Source organism: Clarias gariepinus, chromosome 8, assembly GCF_024256425.1.
Source record: "Clarias gariepinus isolate MV-2021 ecotype Netherlands chromosome 8, CGAR_prim_01v2, whole genome shotgun sequence".
Taxonomy (NCBI): domain Eukaryota; kingdom Metazoa; phylum Chordata; class Actinopteri; order Siluriformes; family Clariidae; genus Clarias; species Clarias gariepinus.
Window position 1 is genome coordinate 5,374,722 of NC_071107.1, and position 18,045 is coordinate 5,392,766.

General features: G+C 36.6%; 1 protein-coding gene across 1 annotated transcript in view; it reads right to left on the bottom strand.

The window, feature by feature from the left end:
- vegfc (vascular endothelial growth factor c) overlaps positions 1-18,045 on the bottom strand; it is a 57,567-nt gene that overhangs the window by 27,075 nt on the left and 12,447 nt on the right. Inside the window, exons 2-3 of the mRNA XM_053502111.1 lie at positions 4,064-4,277; positions 3,215-3,405 (exon numbers count right to left, since the gene is read on the bottom strand). Of these exons, the coding sequence (XP_053358086.1) occupies positions 3,215-3,405; positions 4,064-4,277 (405 nt within the window). The remainder of the gene's footprint in view (positions 1-3,214; positions 3,406-4,063; positions 4,278-18,045) is intronic.

An 18,045-nucleotide genomic window follows, 5' to 3' on the forward strand; every position in this document is an offset into this window, starting at 1 on the left:
ACAATGAAGCAGTTAAACTGACACAGGTGACTGGCGAGTGTCGGGAAGAAGAAGAAGAAGAAGAAAAAAATCACATTATCTGTTACTTGGAGCTGCGGACACAAAGGAGGCTGGGTTTATAATGGAAGGAAATAAAAGGGAATTCTAAGCCAAAAACAATTCAGAGCCAAATGAAAAGAAAACTGATCTTCAAAACACACTGATGGAGTTGAGCAATAAATCTTTGAACCCATAACTTAATGTAAATACGATAAGTCAGGGTTCAGTCAGGAGAAAAGTAAAAGTAATGGCACCCCACATAAAGGGTGAGAAGTGTTAGTGTGTGTAAGAAGTGTTATAAGAAGTGTTTGTGTGTGTGTCTACGGTATGATATTGAATAACTGCCATGCCTTATTCTTAGCTCTCTGTGAGTTTTATGGGCGTGGAAAAATGTGACTTTGAACAGTGCATGGTTGTTGGTGTAAGACGGGCTGGTCGGAATATTTCAGAAACTGCTGATCTACTGGGATTTAAGGTTTACAGAGTATTATCTCAAAAGGAGGGAGCGGCAGTTCTCTGGTTGAAAATGCCTTGTTGATGCCAGGAGTCAGAGGAGAATAGGCAGACTGTTTCAAGCTGATAGAAAGCAACAGTAACTTAAATTTACATTTGGGCGACTCTCTTATCCAGAGCGACTTACATTTTTATCTCATTATACATCTAAGCAGTTGAGGGTTAAGGGCCTTGCTCAAGGGCCCAACAGTGGCAACTTGGTGGTTGTGGGGTTTGAACCTGGGATCTTCCGAACCGTAGCCCAATGCCTTAACCACTGAGCTACCCCTGGTAATAACAACTTGTTACACCTGAAGCATGGCGAAGAGCATCTCTGAGCACACAACACGTCGAACCTTAAAGCAGATGGACTACAGCAGCCAAAGACCACATCTGGTGCCATTGCGTTCCACTAGGTTCAAGAAACTGAGGATACAATTTACATGGGTTTACCAAAATTGGACAATAGATGATGAGAGTCTCAATTTCTTCTGCAACATTTAGACGGTTGGGTCAGAATTTGGTGTAAACAACATAAAAGCATGAATTTATCCTGCATTGTAGCCATTGATCAGGCTGGCGATGATGGTCTTATGGTGTAGAGAAGATTTTCTTAGCACACTTTGGGCCCCTTAGTACCAGTTGAGCATGGTTCAAATGCCACTGCCTACCTGACTATGGACTATGTCCATCCCTTTATGACCACAGAATATTGCTGCCATGTCACCAAGCTAAAAAGGATTCTTGAACATGACAATGAGGTCACTGTACTGAAAGTTGGGTTGTGGTGGAATGGAGACTTACATTGTGCATGTGCTTGATGACGCTATCAGGTCAATTTGGACTAAAGTCTCTGAGGAATGTTTCCAGACCCTTGTTCATTCAATAGGGTGGTAACTAAGCATTAAAAATTGGTAAACTTCATATTTCTAATTCTAAATGTATTGAAACAAATGTAAATGTACTTTAAAAGCAAATCTTTAAATTTCAGCCTAGGCACCGGTGGTGTCAACCAGTTTCCTCAAAACGGACGGGAATGTTCTTCTGAAAGAAGTCGGTTGGGATATTGCTGAGAACCTTCTGAATCTGTGCCAACAAGTCCTCCAGTATGTGAGGCTTTGTCCTTTTGTTTCTACAGAAAAAAAATCTCATGGAATGAGATCTGGCCTTCTTGGAGGCCATTAAAGATGTCTGCGTCATCTAGCCACGCTGTAAGAGCAAAATGGGGTTGTGCCACATTGGGTAGTGCTCCAGTAATACGACAAGTTCTATAGACATTAAATATTGCCTAGTTAATTTTCGCCATAGTGTAGCTCACCTCTAGAAATTAATTGTATCGAACTTTGTTTGATGTATTTGCTGTATAAGTCCACTGTATTGGCGCTTGGTATTTGTAAGAATACATTTCATATTGTGTCTGTATCACGAGCAATGCAGCAAGGAAACATCTGTCACAGTTATAGATTTTTACTGATTTAATTCTGACATGTGCTTCATATTAAAGAAAAATGTATGAACTCCAGATGTGTGAGCAAGAAAAAAAAGCCTGAGTGTCTGATTTCCTCTTAGTGCAGTGATGTCTTTCTTCAGATGACAAACGAGAACCTACGTTGCCCCTTTGAGGGTCAGCTCACTCAAACTTGTATGCAATTATTAAAGGAGGCAACTAGCTAATAATAATTCAGAGTTGTGAGCCATAAATCAACCCTCACTAACACTGAACCCTCTACATGTACTGTACGTCTGGGCTTAAGATAATGCAAAACACGTCCATGACAAAAATCAATCAGCTATCCTGAAGTTTGAAGCTCTACAACACACATGCACGCACGCACAGTTATACTACACAGACCTCCCACTAACATGTGCACTGCCAAGAACAGCTATTTCATAGACATAAGTCCAACCTCAGCCTTAACCTTTTAACAGACTGAAATCTAGCAGCTCGTTTTATTCCTCAAATCAAAATTATTTTGCATTAAGGAAAGTCACGTAGTGGCAAAATTTTCGACTTCCGTGATTTCCTTAAAAATATGTACAACGTGATTCGCAGTTAAATAAGTCCCTATTAAATTTGCAGGAGCATGTTGCTTTTGTAACATAACCAGAACAATCCGTAAAAATGTATTGTTTTTATTACAGGAAATGTGTTTATATTAGAAATTCATTGGGTTTGTTTTGCTAATCTCTTTCCAAGGTCAGTTAACTCAAAGTTTTTGTTGATATTTATCTTATTACATTAATACACAATCATTTAATTTAGCTAGTATATAAAAAAAATTATAATAAAATAAAAAATTTAGCCGTCCGCCTTTTCTTAGCATGTTTAGATTTAGGTTTTAATTTCTTCTTTGATTTCCAAAAATATATATTTTTTATATCATATAAATTATTGCATATTCAAAAATAATCAATAGTTAGTGCACTTCATTACCAAATTTTTCAGTAATTTCTCTAAAACAGCACAATTTTCCTAAAATGTTTTATTCTTTGAGTATGAAATTAAAGACTGGACTTCAAACATCTTGGAGATAATCAAAAAAGCAAAAAATAAAAAATAAAATATTATAGTTTATTTATTAATTAATGTCTGGTGACTCAAAGTGGAGAAGAAGGTTAACATGACAGCAAAAACCATGGATGCTCTTCCTGTAGAATGGATAATTATCACACCGAGACTCACGGTTTTGCTGACGAAGGAGGTGGTGATGTTCATGCACTGGAGCTCCTCGCTGTTGCAGCAGCCTCCACATCTGTAGACAGACACGCATGGAGGTTTAAAGAAGGTGTTGGTGGGTGCCCCAAACTCTTTCCCCACCTCTAAACACACCTCGCGCGGCATGCACAGGGTCTTTCTCCACTCCGCCTCAATACCTGTTGCACGAAGAGAAGAAGGCCAGACAGGAAGAGGAAAAGCATTAGATTTTAGAAAATTAAAGAAATTAACAACATATTTTTCAAATTCTCAAATCATGAATGTAATTTATAGTGCATGAGTCCATTTGGAAATCAAATTGTATTCTATTTTATCATTTCTATATTGCACAACATACATCACTCTCTTAACACACACTGTTAATAAATATGAGATACCATGTATTTGGATAAATACTGATATGGTCATGTAAGATTATGTAAAAATCCTGAGAGAAGGACACTTCAGTGTCAAGTGCCAAGCCATTTCCACATTGGTGCCATTAAAGGAGTTCCTGGGAGGCCGGCGTTTCAGATGTGAAGTGAAGCAGGCAGGCGGATCATGGCTTCAGTGTACTGGGAAAACTTTCAGTCTTGATGGTATCCAAGCACTAGTAAAATGCTGGGATAAGTGCATTAGTGTAGCAGGCGATTATATAGAGACATAAAGGGAGTTTTTACTCTCTTTACTTGTAGACTTGTGGACATTCAAAAGTCCCAGTTTAATTTGAATACCTTTCATAATAAAACTGACTAAAACTCTCTGTGGTGTGGTATGAGAGAGGGTTAACTTTTCAGAAGTCAAAAAGAAAAAGCTGTTATTTAAGGAGAAGCTTACTTTTAAACATTTCGAGGTTGAAGTGCGTGGCGGCGGCGGCGAAGGAGAACTCCTCCGATCGCGTGTCTGGGTCTCGCTGAGAGAAGCGAGGACTGATGGTATGTTTCGAGTGGCACTTTAGGATATTCCAGTAACTGGGGTAGAGTAGCCTCATCAGCTCATCCACGCTGCCCGCAGAACGCAACTGTTCCTCCAGATCAGGCTCTGACAGCTCCTAACACACACAACCAAACAAACATATAAAGTATTTGAAACATTTGAACTCGTGTTCAATGCAAACTGTCCCAAATTTGAGCCAAGCTCAGACTAAAGATCTAAAAACAAATTCCTCAGAGTGAGTAGAAAGCCAGAATCAACAAAGCAGCAGATCCAACACTCCTCCAGAGGCATAGACATTATCCTTCTCTGCGTACTTGCTCTTTTTTTTTTTTTTTTTTTTTTAGATTCTCTCATTTTAGACTGGTTTGTTCATGAACAGCGTCATACTGCTCACAGAGAATAAGAACCATCACAGCACAGGAGTTTTATTTCTGATAACGGAACTTCCATAATTAAGTAATCACTGTGTATGAAAGCGAGCCAATGAATCCTCCATATGAACACACACACACACACTCAAAACCCTGGTTGAAATCAAATCTCTTCTATACCGGACACATTTACGAGACACATCAAGTTAAACTGTTCAGAAAATAGACTTCTAAATGGTGCCATGAATGTAATTATGACAACCATGGTGTTGAATTAATTTTGGAAAATCAATAAACACCTCCTGATATTCATAGTAAAGACAGTCATGCTTTATATCTTCATTCCAATCCTGTGTAAAATTCTGGCACATGATATTGGGTAATAAATTTTATTTGTGTTGGCTGGATCTCGAGTTTCCTGTTTCTTCCAAACACACTCCGACTCTGGAACATCTTCTGGAGTATCTGAGATCAGTCAGGATCACACATCAATACCATGTAATGTTTAAAAGGTTAAATTATTGCAAAATATGGATTTTTGCGTTGAATGTGAATCTATTTTGTTTTGCAAACCTCTATCACAGGCGTCGGTAAAACATTACGGGAAGAGTATAAGAGCATTTGATTGGCGATATCTTAACAGTGAAACTCCAAGCCATGTCTAGTGAATGTTTTAAAAAAGTTATCAGGACACTAGCTTAGTTGCCCCAGCATCTTTGCACATTACAAAGAACACTTTTTCTAACTACATGCACATGCAGAGTCTGTAGTAATTCAGAGCCGGAGTGTACAATGGCTTCTTTGTGAAATGATCCATACACATACAGTAGATATTGTCCAGACCTGACAGAGGGATTAAGATCAGGACTGAAGCGAAACTAAGGCAACAATAAAAGGACATTCAGACAGGCTTGTGAGATACTGATTTTAACCATAAAAGTACATTTTCTTTACAATTATAGCATATTGCCATCTTTATAACTGATACCAGTTGGACAAAAGTTGATTAAATACCAGAGAAAAAATATCTACCCCTAACTAATAAAGATCAATTACTGGATTTGGGAAATTATTAATATATTTTAATTTGCTTATAAATAAAGAAACTTGATTGTTTTTACTGGATTGTAAATTGGATTGGACTTTAAACTCATTGCAACACACTTAAAAAAAATATTTATTATGTTTTGTGTGAAAGTCGTGTATTTTGTCTTTTAACCTATACCCCCACCACTACTACTATTTCTTAAAATGCTAAATAAAAAATATATTTAGAATTTTTTAAGAAAAAAAAACCCTATTTAATAGATATCAAGGTTGGACGATGCTTATAGTTTTACTGTCCTTAATATAGACAACAATAGTGGGCCTAAAACAGACCCTTGCAGAACACTAAACTTTAATTTCACATGCGTAGAACTGTCAAAATTCGCATCTAAACTCAAAATCAGTAAAATAGGACCTAAGCTAAGAGCATTTAACTCTCAGAAAAAAATTCTAATAAAATTAAAAGAATTTTAAAAGCAAGGAGACAAAACCCTGACCAAGGAAGTTATTTACCACTTTAACCAGTTTCTGTGCTATTATTCAATTCAATGCAAGTGCTTTTAACAAAATATTGTTGCAAATCAGCTTTACAGAAAATAAACATAAAACATATTATACATTAATTTTTTTTTTATAAATCAATAAATCATAATCAAGTTATAAAGCATAAATCATTAAAGCATAAATCAATCGAGTTCAGTTATTTAACAGGAAAGGTGTTTTCTCATGGAAACTCAAGGACTAAAATGATGAGGCCTAAATCCTGTGCTACAACCTTTGTCTAGGAGATAAGGGATAGGTTTGTAACATGTACTGTATCAAGCCATCTCTAGTTACTTATAATCCTTTTAACAAACTGAATGTCTAATGTCTACATGGCTGTCTTTTTCTCCTGCAGCTCAAACTCATCTAAAATAAAACACAACACACCATGTTTAAATCACTATCATTTTTACAGTGTTAAATTTCTTTGTACGCCTGCTTAATCTTCTTTGCTGAAAGTTTATAGACTTTTGACAAGAAACAAAAGTGCAGCTTTTCTCTATTTTCAGTCATTGACCCCCGATAGGGGCCGTGACAGCAGGTTATCCAATTCGCATATTTAATTTGGCAGAGGTTCTTACGATGGCTCCCCTTCCTGACGCAACCCGACCCATTTTATCTAGGTTTGGAATCGCATTTCTCATCAAGAAATCGAATCCCAGTCTTCCACAAGACAGACTAAGAAACCCCCCACTGTTCTAACACCAAACACTGTTCCACTATTTTCATCCACCCAAAACACAAAATCTGTACAGTGTTGACTTAGAGAATTAGAACCTGTTTGAGGAGATGACATCGGGATTACATGAACTGAACAAAAATGAACCCGAAACAACATTGCAAGTACAACCTCAAAACAATAAAACATGAACATTTATTTATAGCATTTATGGCAACAACATCTGTTCGCATGACGTCCCACCTGCGCAATCTACAGTTTTACAGAACGGATCTCTGATGGTACAGTAAACAGCACAGACCTGTACAACCTTGACCAACTCATACTGCTGATGCTGTTTTTTTCCTTTCAGCTGCATCCTGATTTAGTAGTTTAGGAAAATGCATTAATGTAATTTTTGACTTGACTCTTTTGACAAAGCGGTATATGTACATTAACTAGCATCAGCAACAGGTTTCCGAGTGGCTAGCATTCGGTGCTCTCACTGCTGTGGCCCGGGTTTGAGTCCTGCGAAGGATATCAGCTTAATTCCCAAACAATAACTAAATCAAAATTTAAATCAACAGTATAAGCCTTCCAAGATTATTTCAGCTAAGAAAGTTAAACATTACAAATAAGGGGGTTTTGCAGCTGTATTTGCAATGTTGTGCCGTAGTTATGCACTCAATGTTATTCAAAAGTAGATAACATTGGTCCAATTCCATTCTATCAAAGGAAACAAGATGAAACATGGGGGGCGGAGTTTCCAAAAAGTAATTAATTTCAAACATGTATAAATAATTAAACTATTATATCATACAAACCTTGAAAAAAGAAACACAGCTCTTTGAAAGAATATAACAAACCCAAAACTTGGTCCATATTATCATCGGCCAGTCATCTAACCCGCTCTCTATACGTTACACATGTGTACAAATAAGAACCGTATGATGTGGAAAGCGTTTCCACTCATCCATAAAACCACACCGTGTAAATCACTCTGTAATAGACCGAAGTGTCGTCACTTGGCTGCCGCTGGGCCTCATCGTGAACCCGAAAAACGCAGGTCTATGTACGGAGATAAAAACAAGCGCCTCTGTGTTGAAATGCCCAGAGTCTCAGGGGCACAGGATTTTTGGCAGGGTGTGAAAAGAAGCCCGATTGCAAGCCCTTGTGGTGCGAAGCTCACGATGGAAAATCGTACGGCTGTCTGGGAGACTCCAGGACCTGAGCCGTGACCAATCGACACCAGTAATAACGAAAGTATTCTGTTTTATGAAGTGAGAAAGTATTACAACAATTACAGCATGCAGAGTGTACAAAAAAATATAAGCGAATTGATACAGTATCTGTCATCAGAACCCCAGACTAAAGAGTCAAAACCACTACAGTTACAGTACATGAGCCTGAGTTAAACCATAAGATTATTAGGGCAAAAAGAATAAATACTTAACATTCCTTGGAGGAGGTCCGGGTTTCAGTATTGCAGCAATACACACAAGTGCAAATTTCCAAACTTGCACCAAAGTCTTTGCTTATTATTTTGTTTTTCTTTCCAGGATGACCACTTTCGATATTAGGTCAGAGTCTTATCTCTTTTTTAGATGTAGTGCGGAGGTGGACGTATGAAATACTGAGAAATTCTAAGAAATGCTGTACTCCATTGTACTATATTTAGTAAAGGGTGCCAATACTTCAGAAGCTGAAACCTACAGTATAATACACAATACAACTAAGACCAACACATTATTACAGAAACAAGCCACAGAAATCACCTATCCTGTGATGTACTTGCCTCTAGGTCGCTCGATTATGGCAAAAATCATAATCACGTTTATTAATATATATTATTATATTATTTTGTTTATTTTCATTTAACACAAACTTTGAAAAAAATCATGCATTTATTTAACTTTAAATAAAAGAACCTGGTGTTTTTTATGAAAAGGAACAAAAGCACAATGCTGTAAAGTAAAAGAATGTGATGGAAAAAAGAGTGCTTAATCGTCAGAAGCCAAAATTGTAACTGAAATTCCATTAATTTTACAGCCCTACTTGAGACATGAGCAAACTTCATTCTTTGTGGATTCCATTCTGTCTAGCAAGTCTCAATGGAGCCCCAGAATCAGCGAGTTCTTTCATTACTCTCTGAAGGATCATCTCCGAAGGAAGAAACCAGTCGTCGTAGGAAGCGGTCCCATATTAACCTCGCTCGTCTGAGCTCAAGGAACTCCGAGCAGTCAGACGAAGCCCATTGTCCTTCAAGTCGTCCGTGCCTTTTCTTTGCTCCGATGGTGGAGATAACGTGCCAGTCAGTTTCCTATGTTAAACAATGGGGACCGTGTGAAATGTTGTTGTGTGTGTGCGTGTGTGTGTGTGTGCCAGCTATGTGAACACCTTCGCACATTACCCTGTCTCAGAATTCCGAGGTCGTGCAACACCAGAAACGTCTCAGTACAATGCACTATTTTTACTCATCCATTATGTCAGAAATAGAGCAGCGATGGGACGACGGGTTCGAAGGCATGGAGACGGAACCATAAACGGTGCTCATTGTTGCTTTATTAGTACCAAAAGGACATAAATATTTCCTACACTGAAAAAAAGGTTCCGGTTCACTTAAGTCACACAGACGTTAAAGAGTCCATGCTATCACATTAAATTATTATTATTTTTTTTTTAGATAGTTTGTTATTTGTAAGTCCTACTTGCACAACACTCTGCTTTTTAATTACTGTTTTCACGCTCTCCTTGATTCCATATCAGCCGGGTTTTATTCTGGGAAAGGGATCTTTGATGACTCAGTGTGTTGGCTTTAATAATGGTTTAAGAGGTAAAGATTCAGACGCTGTCGAAAACACACAAAGAGCTTCGTCAGGAAACGATCACAGCAGCCACCCACCTCGCTCTCCATGCACTGACTCGCTGCACGTCCACCGTTTACTAATTTCACTTCAATTATCAAGGAACCTGTGCACATTTGGTCTTTAGCAAAGGAACTAATGTGCTTTCATAAGGAGAGTCATTAAGCTGTCATACTTAGTCATGAGATAATCTATGACACTGTAAATGACACTGCACACGGTAAAATATAAGTGTGTAAACGGTCTATTTTGTCTTATTCTGAATATCTTTAGAAAATCTTTTCTTTCCATGTAACGTTTTGACATGCAGTAATCAAAACCATGCATTAAACATGCTTATGTGTCTACAACATCACCTCGGGAATTGGTAGCTCAGTGGTAGGTTTATTGCCTGCTATGCAAAAGGCCTGGGATTAATTCCCAGCCACTTGATTAGGGTTTGATCCTAAACCTGAATAAAATGAGAGGGTTGTGTCAAGAAGAGAATCTGGTGTAAAACCCGTGCCAAGTTGTTGCGCCGATTGAATGGTCCGCTGTGGCGACCCCTCGATGGGAGGAGACTATCAACAACAGTCCACAACATCTTGTGCCTTTTTACCCATGTGCTAGGTACTTTATCCTTAATTTTCCATAAGATCCGAGTTGATATTTATGCTTGATCAGTTTATCTTTTATGCATAATAGTGTATCATAATAATGGCGCTCCAAGTTTATCTGCAAAAACAGACACATCTACAGTATGAGAGTCCGGGCTGCTAGAAGAATTAAAGCATACTGTATTCTCCAAAAAGCACTAAACCAGCTATTAACCTCATAACATATAAATGTTTTATATGCAATGTTTTGTATTATCTTTAAAGGCATCTTTAATTCATAACATTTTCTAGCATGTGCCTCGGACTTTTGGCGTGAAGTCTAAACTTGTTGGTTTAAGCATCCTCATCAGCTGATCTCAGGTCAGTAAAAAAAGAACATCAATTGTCACTGCTGCAAGTAGACCATATTCTGCAACTATAATATCCAAACACTGCTATTTGTTTATATTAAATTCAATAAATGAATTCGATGCATGTGCATGAGGTTCTTTGGAAAGACTTCAGTGTCCTCATAGCTAGGCGTGGCTATGTGTGCCCAGAGTGCAGCTATAATCAACCAGAAAGCACAAAAGCTGTATTCAACTTGAATGAAACAAAAAAAGTTAGATACAGTACTGTATTTTCCAAAGATAATATGTCATCTCTTTTAATGTTGTTCAAATTTCTGAATTAGTGCTGCAATTATGCAACATCATCGGGAAAAAAAAAATCTTTATCCAATTGTGCAATTTATCATAAAATACTATTAAAAAAAAGTTTCTGTCCATTAACCATGAGGTCTGTCTGCACTTTCACCCTAATTACACCCTTCATCTTGCTCTGTCAATATGAATCACTAAAGCTCCGCCCCGGAATGTTTCAAATTAGCTGACACATGGCTCAGTCAGATCTTTCCAAAAAGACCTTTTCACCCATCGCTGTGAGTTGGTGTCTGTTGCACATTTTGTTTGTTTTCAAATAGGAATCTACTTTTTTACATAGCTATTCAATTCTGGATTCTAATTAGTTGATTATTTTATATAACATCAGCTCTAAAAGTCGTGCTGCTTCCAATCATGTGTCTATAGTATTAATACCTTGGACTAACAGGTTATAATTTCTATAGTAATGGATCATTTACAGGGCCTTTTTAATGCAGTTTAATATCAAAACTAAGCAATTAAAAAAAAATGTGTTATTTAACGAAGAACGTGTGTAATCATTAATGTGAAGATTTCTATTTGACAATTTTGGGGAAGGAGTCTCTAGTTTTAGCATTCGGTATAGATTACTTTACACTTTGTGTTTCTTCATAAGATGCAAAACAATGATTTATTTATTACAATAATTACTACTAGGTTTCCCAAAGAGGCTGTTGGCCAAACAACTGTTAACAGCCGGTCTAACATAAGTGCTATTAGGAACAGACTTGCTTTGTGAAAGTTATTAAACATTATTCTGTGATTTTCTTGATTAAAACAATAATCTTTAGAGAGGAAGTAGTAACTTTGTCTCATCACACTTTCCCCTAACATATGTTGTGCTCCATACAGTAGTTTACATGCAGTTACGGGATATAAACATATAGGGCTTGGAGATTAAAGAAACAGGAAGCCTGGTAGTTTGGTTAATAGAGATAATATGAATGATGATGCACAGGTCCAGCACCATTTGTGACCACACATGAACGCCAGGAATCATGCTCAATTCAAGCTAATCTAATCAGGTGACTCACAATAGGGAAGAAAGTCAAGACCCCAGTATAAAGTCGAAGCAACTCTGTAATAAGACGAGCGGTTTATTCACTGGTCACCGTAACTGTGACTCACATGTGAAGAGGTTTCACAAGAATACAGTGAGAGGATGTTTCGGATTTCCTGATACAAAGAAAAAAAAGAGAAAAAATAAATTCCTGTTCCATGGCTCAAAGTCTTTTCTCTGGCTGAGGCTCAGTGACACAGGCCAAATAGGGAAGTAAAGCCAAGATTCTGGAGCGGGTTTGCGAATATGCTTAATTTCATAAGCCTACGCAGGATCGCTCGGTTCAGCGAGGGGATTCCTTACAACCTCCATCTGCGGCATTTCAACAGCATTTCATCCGACTCCTCGTTACTTTACTCAATCTGCAATTTCAACCTTAAACACACTAGTTACTGCAATGATCTGCGAAGCTCTAAAGTTTTCCATTACTAAAATCACCATGAGGTTGAACACATGACTCATCATGTCAACCAAAACATTTGAAAAACAATGTCATAACAGACATGCCTTAAGTATAAATCCTGCCGTGATATTACTGGGATCCTTCGCCAGACTGAAACTCGTTCCCATTCGAAATTTACTCGAGCGTGCAAATGAAGGAAATAGTGCAGCTGGAGCTCAGGGAAACGACACAAATAAAAGGAAACAGGCTGAGACTGAAAAGAAAACAAAGAGAAAACAAGGTCACCTTATTACTTCCTTTCTCGTCGGGACTGTGAGATTGACTGCGACTGCACTTTCCATTTGCTCAATAAAAAGCAAACTGGCTTAGGAGACATTTGTCTGTCAAGAAGACGGGAAAAACATCTCTCCAGATCTCAAACACTCTTTTTATTATAGTCTCATAATAATAATAATAAAAATAATAATAATAATAATAATAATAAAAAAGAAGTAGAATGTCCCATCTATTTACTTTAATATATTTATATCTTTCTATTTATTCATTTACAGATCACCATTTGTATAACCTGGATATTACAAAATATCTCCAAATTAGACCTATAATAAGCTGTAAATAAATATAACAACATTCTCACTAAAGATAATATCACTTTGCATAAAAAGTATGATTGAAAATATTTCTTGAACAAAATGCATACATAAAAGTATTAATTAATATTAAATCAGGTGTTAAGCATGAAGAGAGCAAGAATGTTGTACAACTTATTAGGGACAGGTGTAGCTCAGTGGTTAAGGCATTGGACTACGGTTGGAAGATCCCAGGTTCAAACCCCACAACCACCAAGTTGCCACTGTTGGGCCCTTGAGCAAGGCCCTCAACTGCTCAGATGTATAATGAGATAAAAATGTAAGTCGCTCTGGATAAGAGCGTAGGCCTAAATGTTATTATTTTACAACTTATACAAATTTATTTATAAATTTTTTATTGTTCAACTTTCGTTCCTCCTTTCTTTCTTCCATTCTTTTCTATATAACTGACTTACATTTGCAACAATTTATTAATTGTCATTTTTATATAATGTATTGATTTTGTTTAGTAATTTTTATATTTTTATATTCTTTAGATAATTTTAGATAACTTTAAATATTACATTTTTAGCTATTATTTTTCTTCTTTTTGTTCTTTTTATTTTGTATTTTTTAAATAACCTTTAATTAAGTGTTTTCTAAAATGAAACCTATCATTGCCCATCTATTTAACATGTATATATGTTTTTATTATTTATATAAAATTCTATATTTTATTTTGATTATTTTATTTCAGTTTAAATGTATTTGTTTCTCATAGCCAATAGCATGAAAAACACTTCCACCAATACACTGCTTAAATTTATAAAAGCCTGGGTTTCTCACCCCATGTGTCTTCGACATTTCCCACAATCACCTCAGTAGAGAACAAGAATTGTGAGCACTGAAAGAGAAACATCTAAGATCGTGGCCTGGGATGAATTAGACGTCATGTAGATGAAGGTTGCCAGATAACGCCGGGAAACAAAACAGAGCACGCTCAAACATTTTGATCTTTATTCTCTTTCTCACAAGTTTCATCCATCTTTTTTTTTTGCCAACCGAGAGGAATAGATTTTCAAAACACAAAGCTTAAAGATGTTTTAATACAGCTCACGAGAGTCCAAAGAACTAGTTTGTAGTAGTATATATCCTGAATGCTAGCAAGAGAAACAGGTCTCAGTCACTTTTTGAGAACGCTAATCAGTATTATTAGCATTAAATTGTGAATCGTGGTTAGGTTGTTCCACTAGATGCGGAAGGATATGTGTTGGCAGAGCGAAATGACTGATTAAAAAAAAAAAAAACAATGGCCTAAGGTGTTGTTCTGAATATCAGCACTCTCTTTCTCATGTATTATTGATAAATAATTAACATGATGCATGATAGCAATTTGATGCAGCATCGTTTCGTTTCAGTTTTTATTAAAATTTTTGACAGAATTTTTAAGTCATCAGTTGTCTTTGATTGCCGTGATGCTAATTTGGTCATTGATATAACCAAAGTTATAAATTGGGATGTTTAGGTCAAAGCAGGACTTTCAATCATGCGGAATACCATAACACAGTTATAAGAGTAAAAACTCCCCTTTTCTCTAAACCCATTTCCCTGTTTTTCTAAACTCCCTTTATTTCTCATTAATACACTAATTCCAGTTTTCCCTAGTGCTAGGATACCATGATCTTTATATCTGACACACTGGCTTTCCAGGAACTCCTTTAATAAGAGTCTCACTGTACTGTGCTTAAAGTCTTCTGTAAATGTCAATTGCTTTTTACGCCTTCATTCACTAGGAATTTTATCACAAGTCCCAGGACGACCTGAATACTGTACGTGATTGTAAAAATCTGTGAAATTGATTAGCTTAGATTAGTAGGATCTTCCCCGTAGGATTGATTTGGAAAGTCCACGCTTTTAAGCCTGAGCTGCAGCTGCTTGTGCAGTGTGTGATTAGAAGTGGCTATTCCAGCCACACTATTTAGTTAAGGCTTCTGTGGTGCAATAAAATTATTAGCCTAGAATACCAGCTATTACTTAGTGATACCGCAGGGATATTAATTCAAATGATCTGTAACCCAAACATCTGAATGCCTGCGCTCTGTGCCAATAACACGATTATTTAAAATCCTTTAGTCTAAAGAGATGCAATGTGCTGCTTATTATATAAACTAGATAGCTACTACTGTAAGTGAGTGACATTTACAAATAGACAAAATGACTCTTCATGAAAGAACAAATGCCAAAAAACAAAGTATTAACAGTAACCCAGTTTACAGCAAAATAAGTCTTGTTTTCAATGCATACAAGTAAGTTGCTGTTTTGTTGTTCTTAGTTTTTCCCAATTAGCTCGACATGTAGACACACATATATCATACAGCTAATAAACAAAGCATTGTACTAAGCTTCAGTTTAAAGAGAGATACAAAGTACATTGATGGTCAAAAGCATGTCCTTGATTAATTGGTAGACTCCAAAGTTATAAATCCAGAACTTTGACACAATGACCACAAACACAAGACTAGATTGTGTTTTAGTTGAGATCAATGAGAAGCAGTGCGTTACCCTCAAGGGTTTCAAACCATATCCGCAGTGTCAGACAGGGTTGGGATATTTAGAGCTTTAAAAACAAACTATAAATCCTCAGACCAAATCCTAAACTCAAGAGAAAGCTTATGAAAAGCTGAAACCACAGTAATATGATGCTGTCTTGTTTTGTACCCAACAGGGCCCAAGCTTATGATTCAACAATCCATACAAGCATCAATGACATTCTGTCAGCAATTTCAGTTAAACATCCAAGCTGAAAGATAATTTTGTGTTAAATGCAGGGTGAAAAGTAACCACAGTGTTAGACATAAGGAACCCATATGTATTAAAGTGGTAAATAAAATAATTTCATAGTTCTTGATAGTTTCATTTTCTTTTTGTTGTTAAAATAATAAAAACCACAAGTTTTGACAAATCCGCACTCCAGTCATTTCGCTTTTTAATGAACACTGTCCATCAAGATTTAATAAATCAACATAGAGTTAAAATTTATATTGTAGAAGGCTGTTTTTAGTAAATGTAGATAGATCCCAGAATAGAGCCTTGAGGGACTCCAGAGGCATGGACCACAAAGCAGCACTGCAAGGTTTGCAAGTTCATTTGGGTTAAACCTTAATTTAAAACTGAAACATCTGTACCACCAAGACAAATCCTTTTAACTGGACAGCTTTACACCAGGGTAACACCACACAGCTAACCTGCACAGAGGATTTAAGCTAAAGCTCACCAGGGACCATATCCTGCTCGATGTAAGTGCTAGGAATTATGTTTTTGTCACCTTTACTTAAGGATTTCTTTTCACATGGAGCTTGAAGCTCATATTCTGGAAAGATCTCTATGCCTCTTATGTTAAGGGATGAACAGAATCTGGTAGGCTTTTGTAATTTGTTCTAGTACAAAAAAATACAGTTACTGCAAGGATGACATTCTATATTTATGTATGCACCTTGAGCCTGAGATGATTTATATAGAATAGCATTAATTGACAGAACAAATAAAGCAATCATTTTGTGGTATTTAAAAAAAATAAAATAAAAAAATAGTTTAAAGAGGAGAAGGAATAAAAACGAGGGGCGTTCAAATCAAACCAGTACCTGTGATGAAATTTCTGGTGATTAAAGGCATACTGGCATACAAAAGGCACATTGACATTTGAAGAGGACTTCAAGCATAGTGATGAGATGCTTGGCCAGTAAATCACACACAGTTAAACATTTAAATGACATTTTAAAGAAGGCTGTATGACTGTGAATAATATTCTGCCTGACGTGGCCCATTTCAGTCATTCCGTGTGGGACAGGTACAGTCCTGACCTTGCTCTAAGATTTCCACATGTTTGAGCCATTAAAGTAATTTGTGGAAGGCTGGCTTTTCAGACGTGAAGCAGGCAGTCTGATCATGGCTCCGATGTACTAAAGAAAACTTTCTATCTTGATCGTATCCAAGCACTGGTGAAACACTGGGATAAGTTCATTAGTGTAACAGGGGATTATAAAGAGAAATAAAGAGTTTTTACTGTCATAACCTGTGTTCTGTTATTATTATATGCAAGTAAAAGTCCTGCATGACTTGAATGCCCCTCGTATATAAAATGACAGATATACAGTATGTCAACGTCAATGATTCTGTACATCAATAAATAAAACATGGATTCGTCATCAGTCATCTACTATAAATCTGCACGTCTAGCATCAGCCCATGGCCTGCTTTGACACTGCGGTGAAAAAGCTGTTTGCTCTGACATATTTGCTTACACATTGAGGTTGGCAGCCTGCAGCTTCCAGAGAAACAAAAAGCCACAGTTTAAAAATTACTAAAGAGCTTTGCAAAAAAATAAATAAAAATGCTGATGCTTTAAAATGCACCGCTTGACCGCAAACCATTGAGTAATTGAGTAAAAGTTAAAAAAAACTTTACAACAGCATTATTTAATCTGCTAAATCTGCTAAAGTTTAGTTATGACAAAGTAACCCAGTGTAAGTATCTATTCAATGTCGGAAACTTCAAAGCACTTTTTTGTAAGTCGCTCTGAGTAAGAGTGTCTGCCAAATGGCTAAATGTAAATCTACTAAAGTCTTGAAATCCCAGAAGTGGATTAAAAAAATAAAAAAATTTTTTTGCTAACTTTTAGTGCTAGCCAAGTTAGACCAAAAATTAAAACGGCACCGGCAAGGTGGTTGGCTCTTTACTGAAGGGGCGGGACTTATGTAACAGTCACTATTGCCACATTCTGCTCCATTGATATTTTTCACAGTGAGCGGTTATTACTCATGATCTTTGCACTCTGATGTCTAGTGTCTAAATTTTTTACAAAGTGTATTACATTATAACAATTTCAGCCTATTATTCCATCAAATGATACAAGAGAATCATAAAAAGTTATTCAAAACATGACTCAAATTTGCTGAGTCAGGGAAATAGTTCTGTCCACAGCGTTTTCCAAATTCTTACAAACCTCACAGGAACAAAATTATGGCATCGCTTTTTTTTTGTTTTCTTTCATTTTTTCTTTCCAGACAGAAAAGTCTGTATCTCGAGTACACAA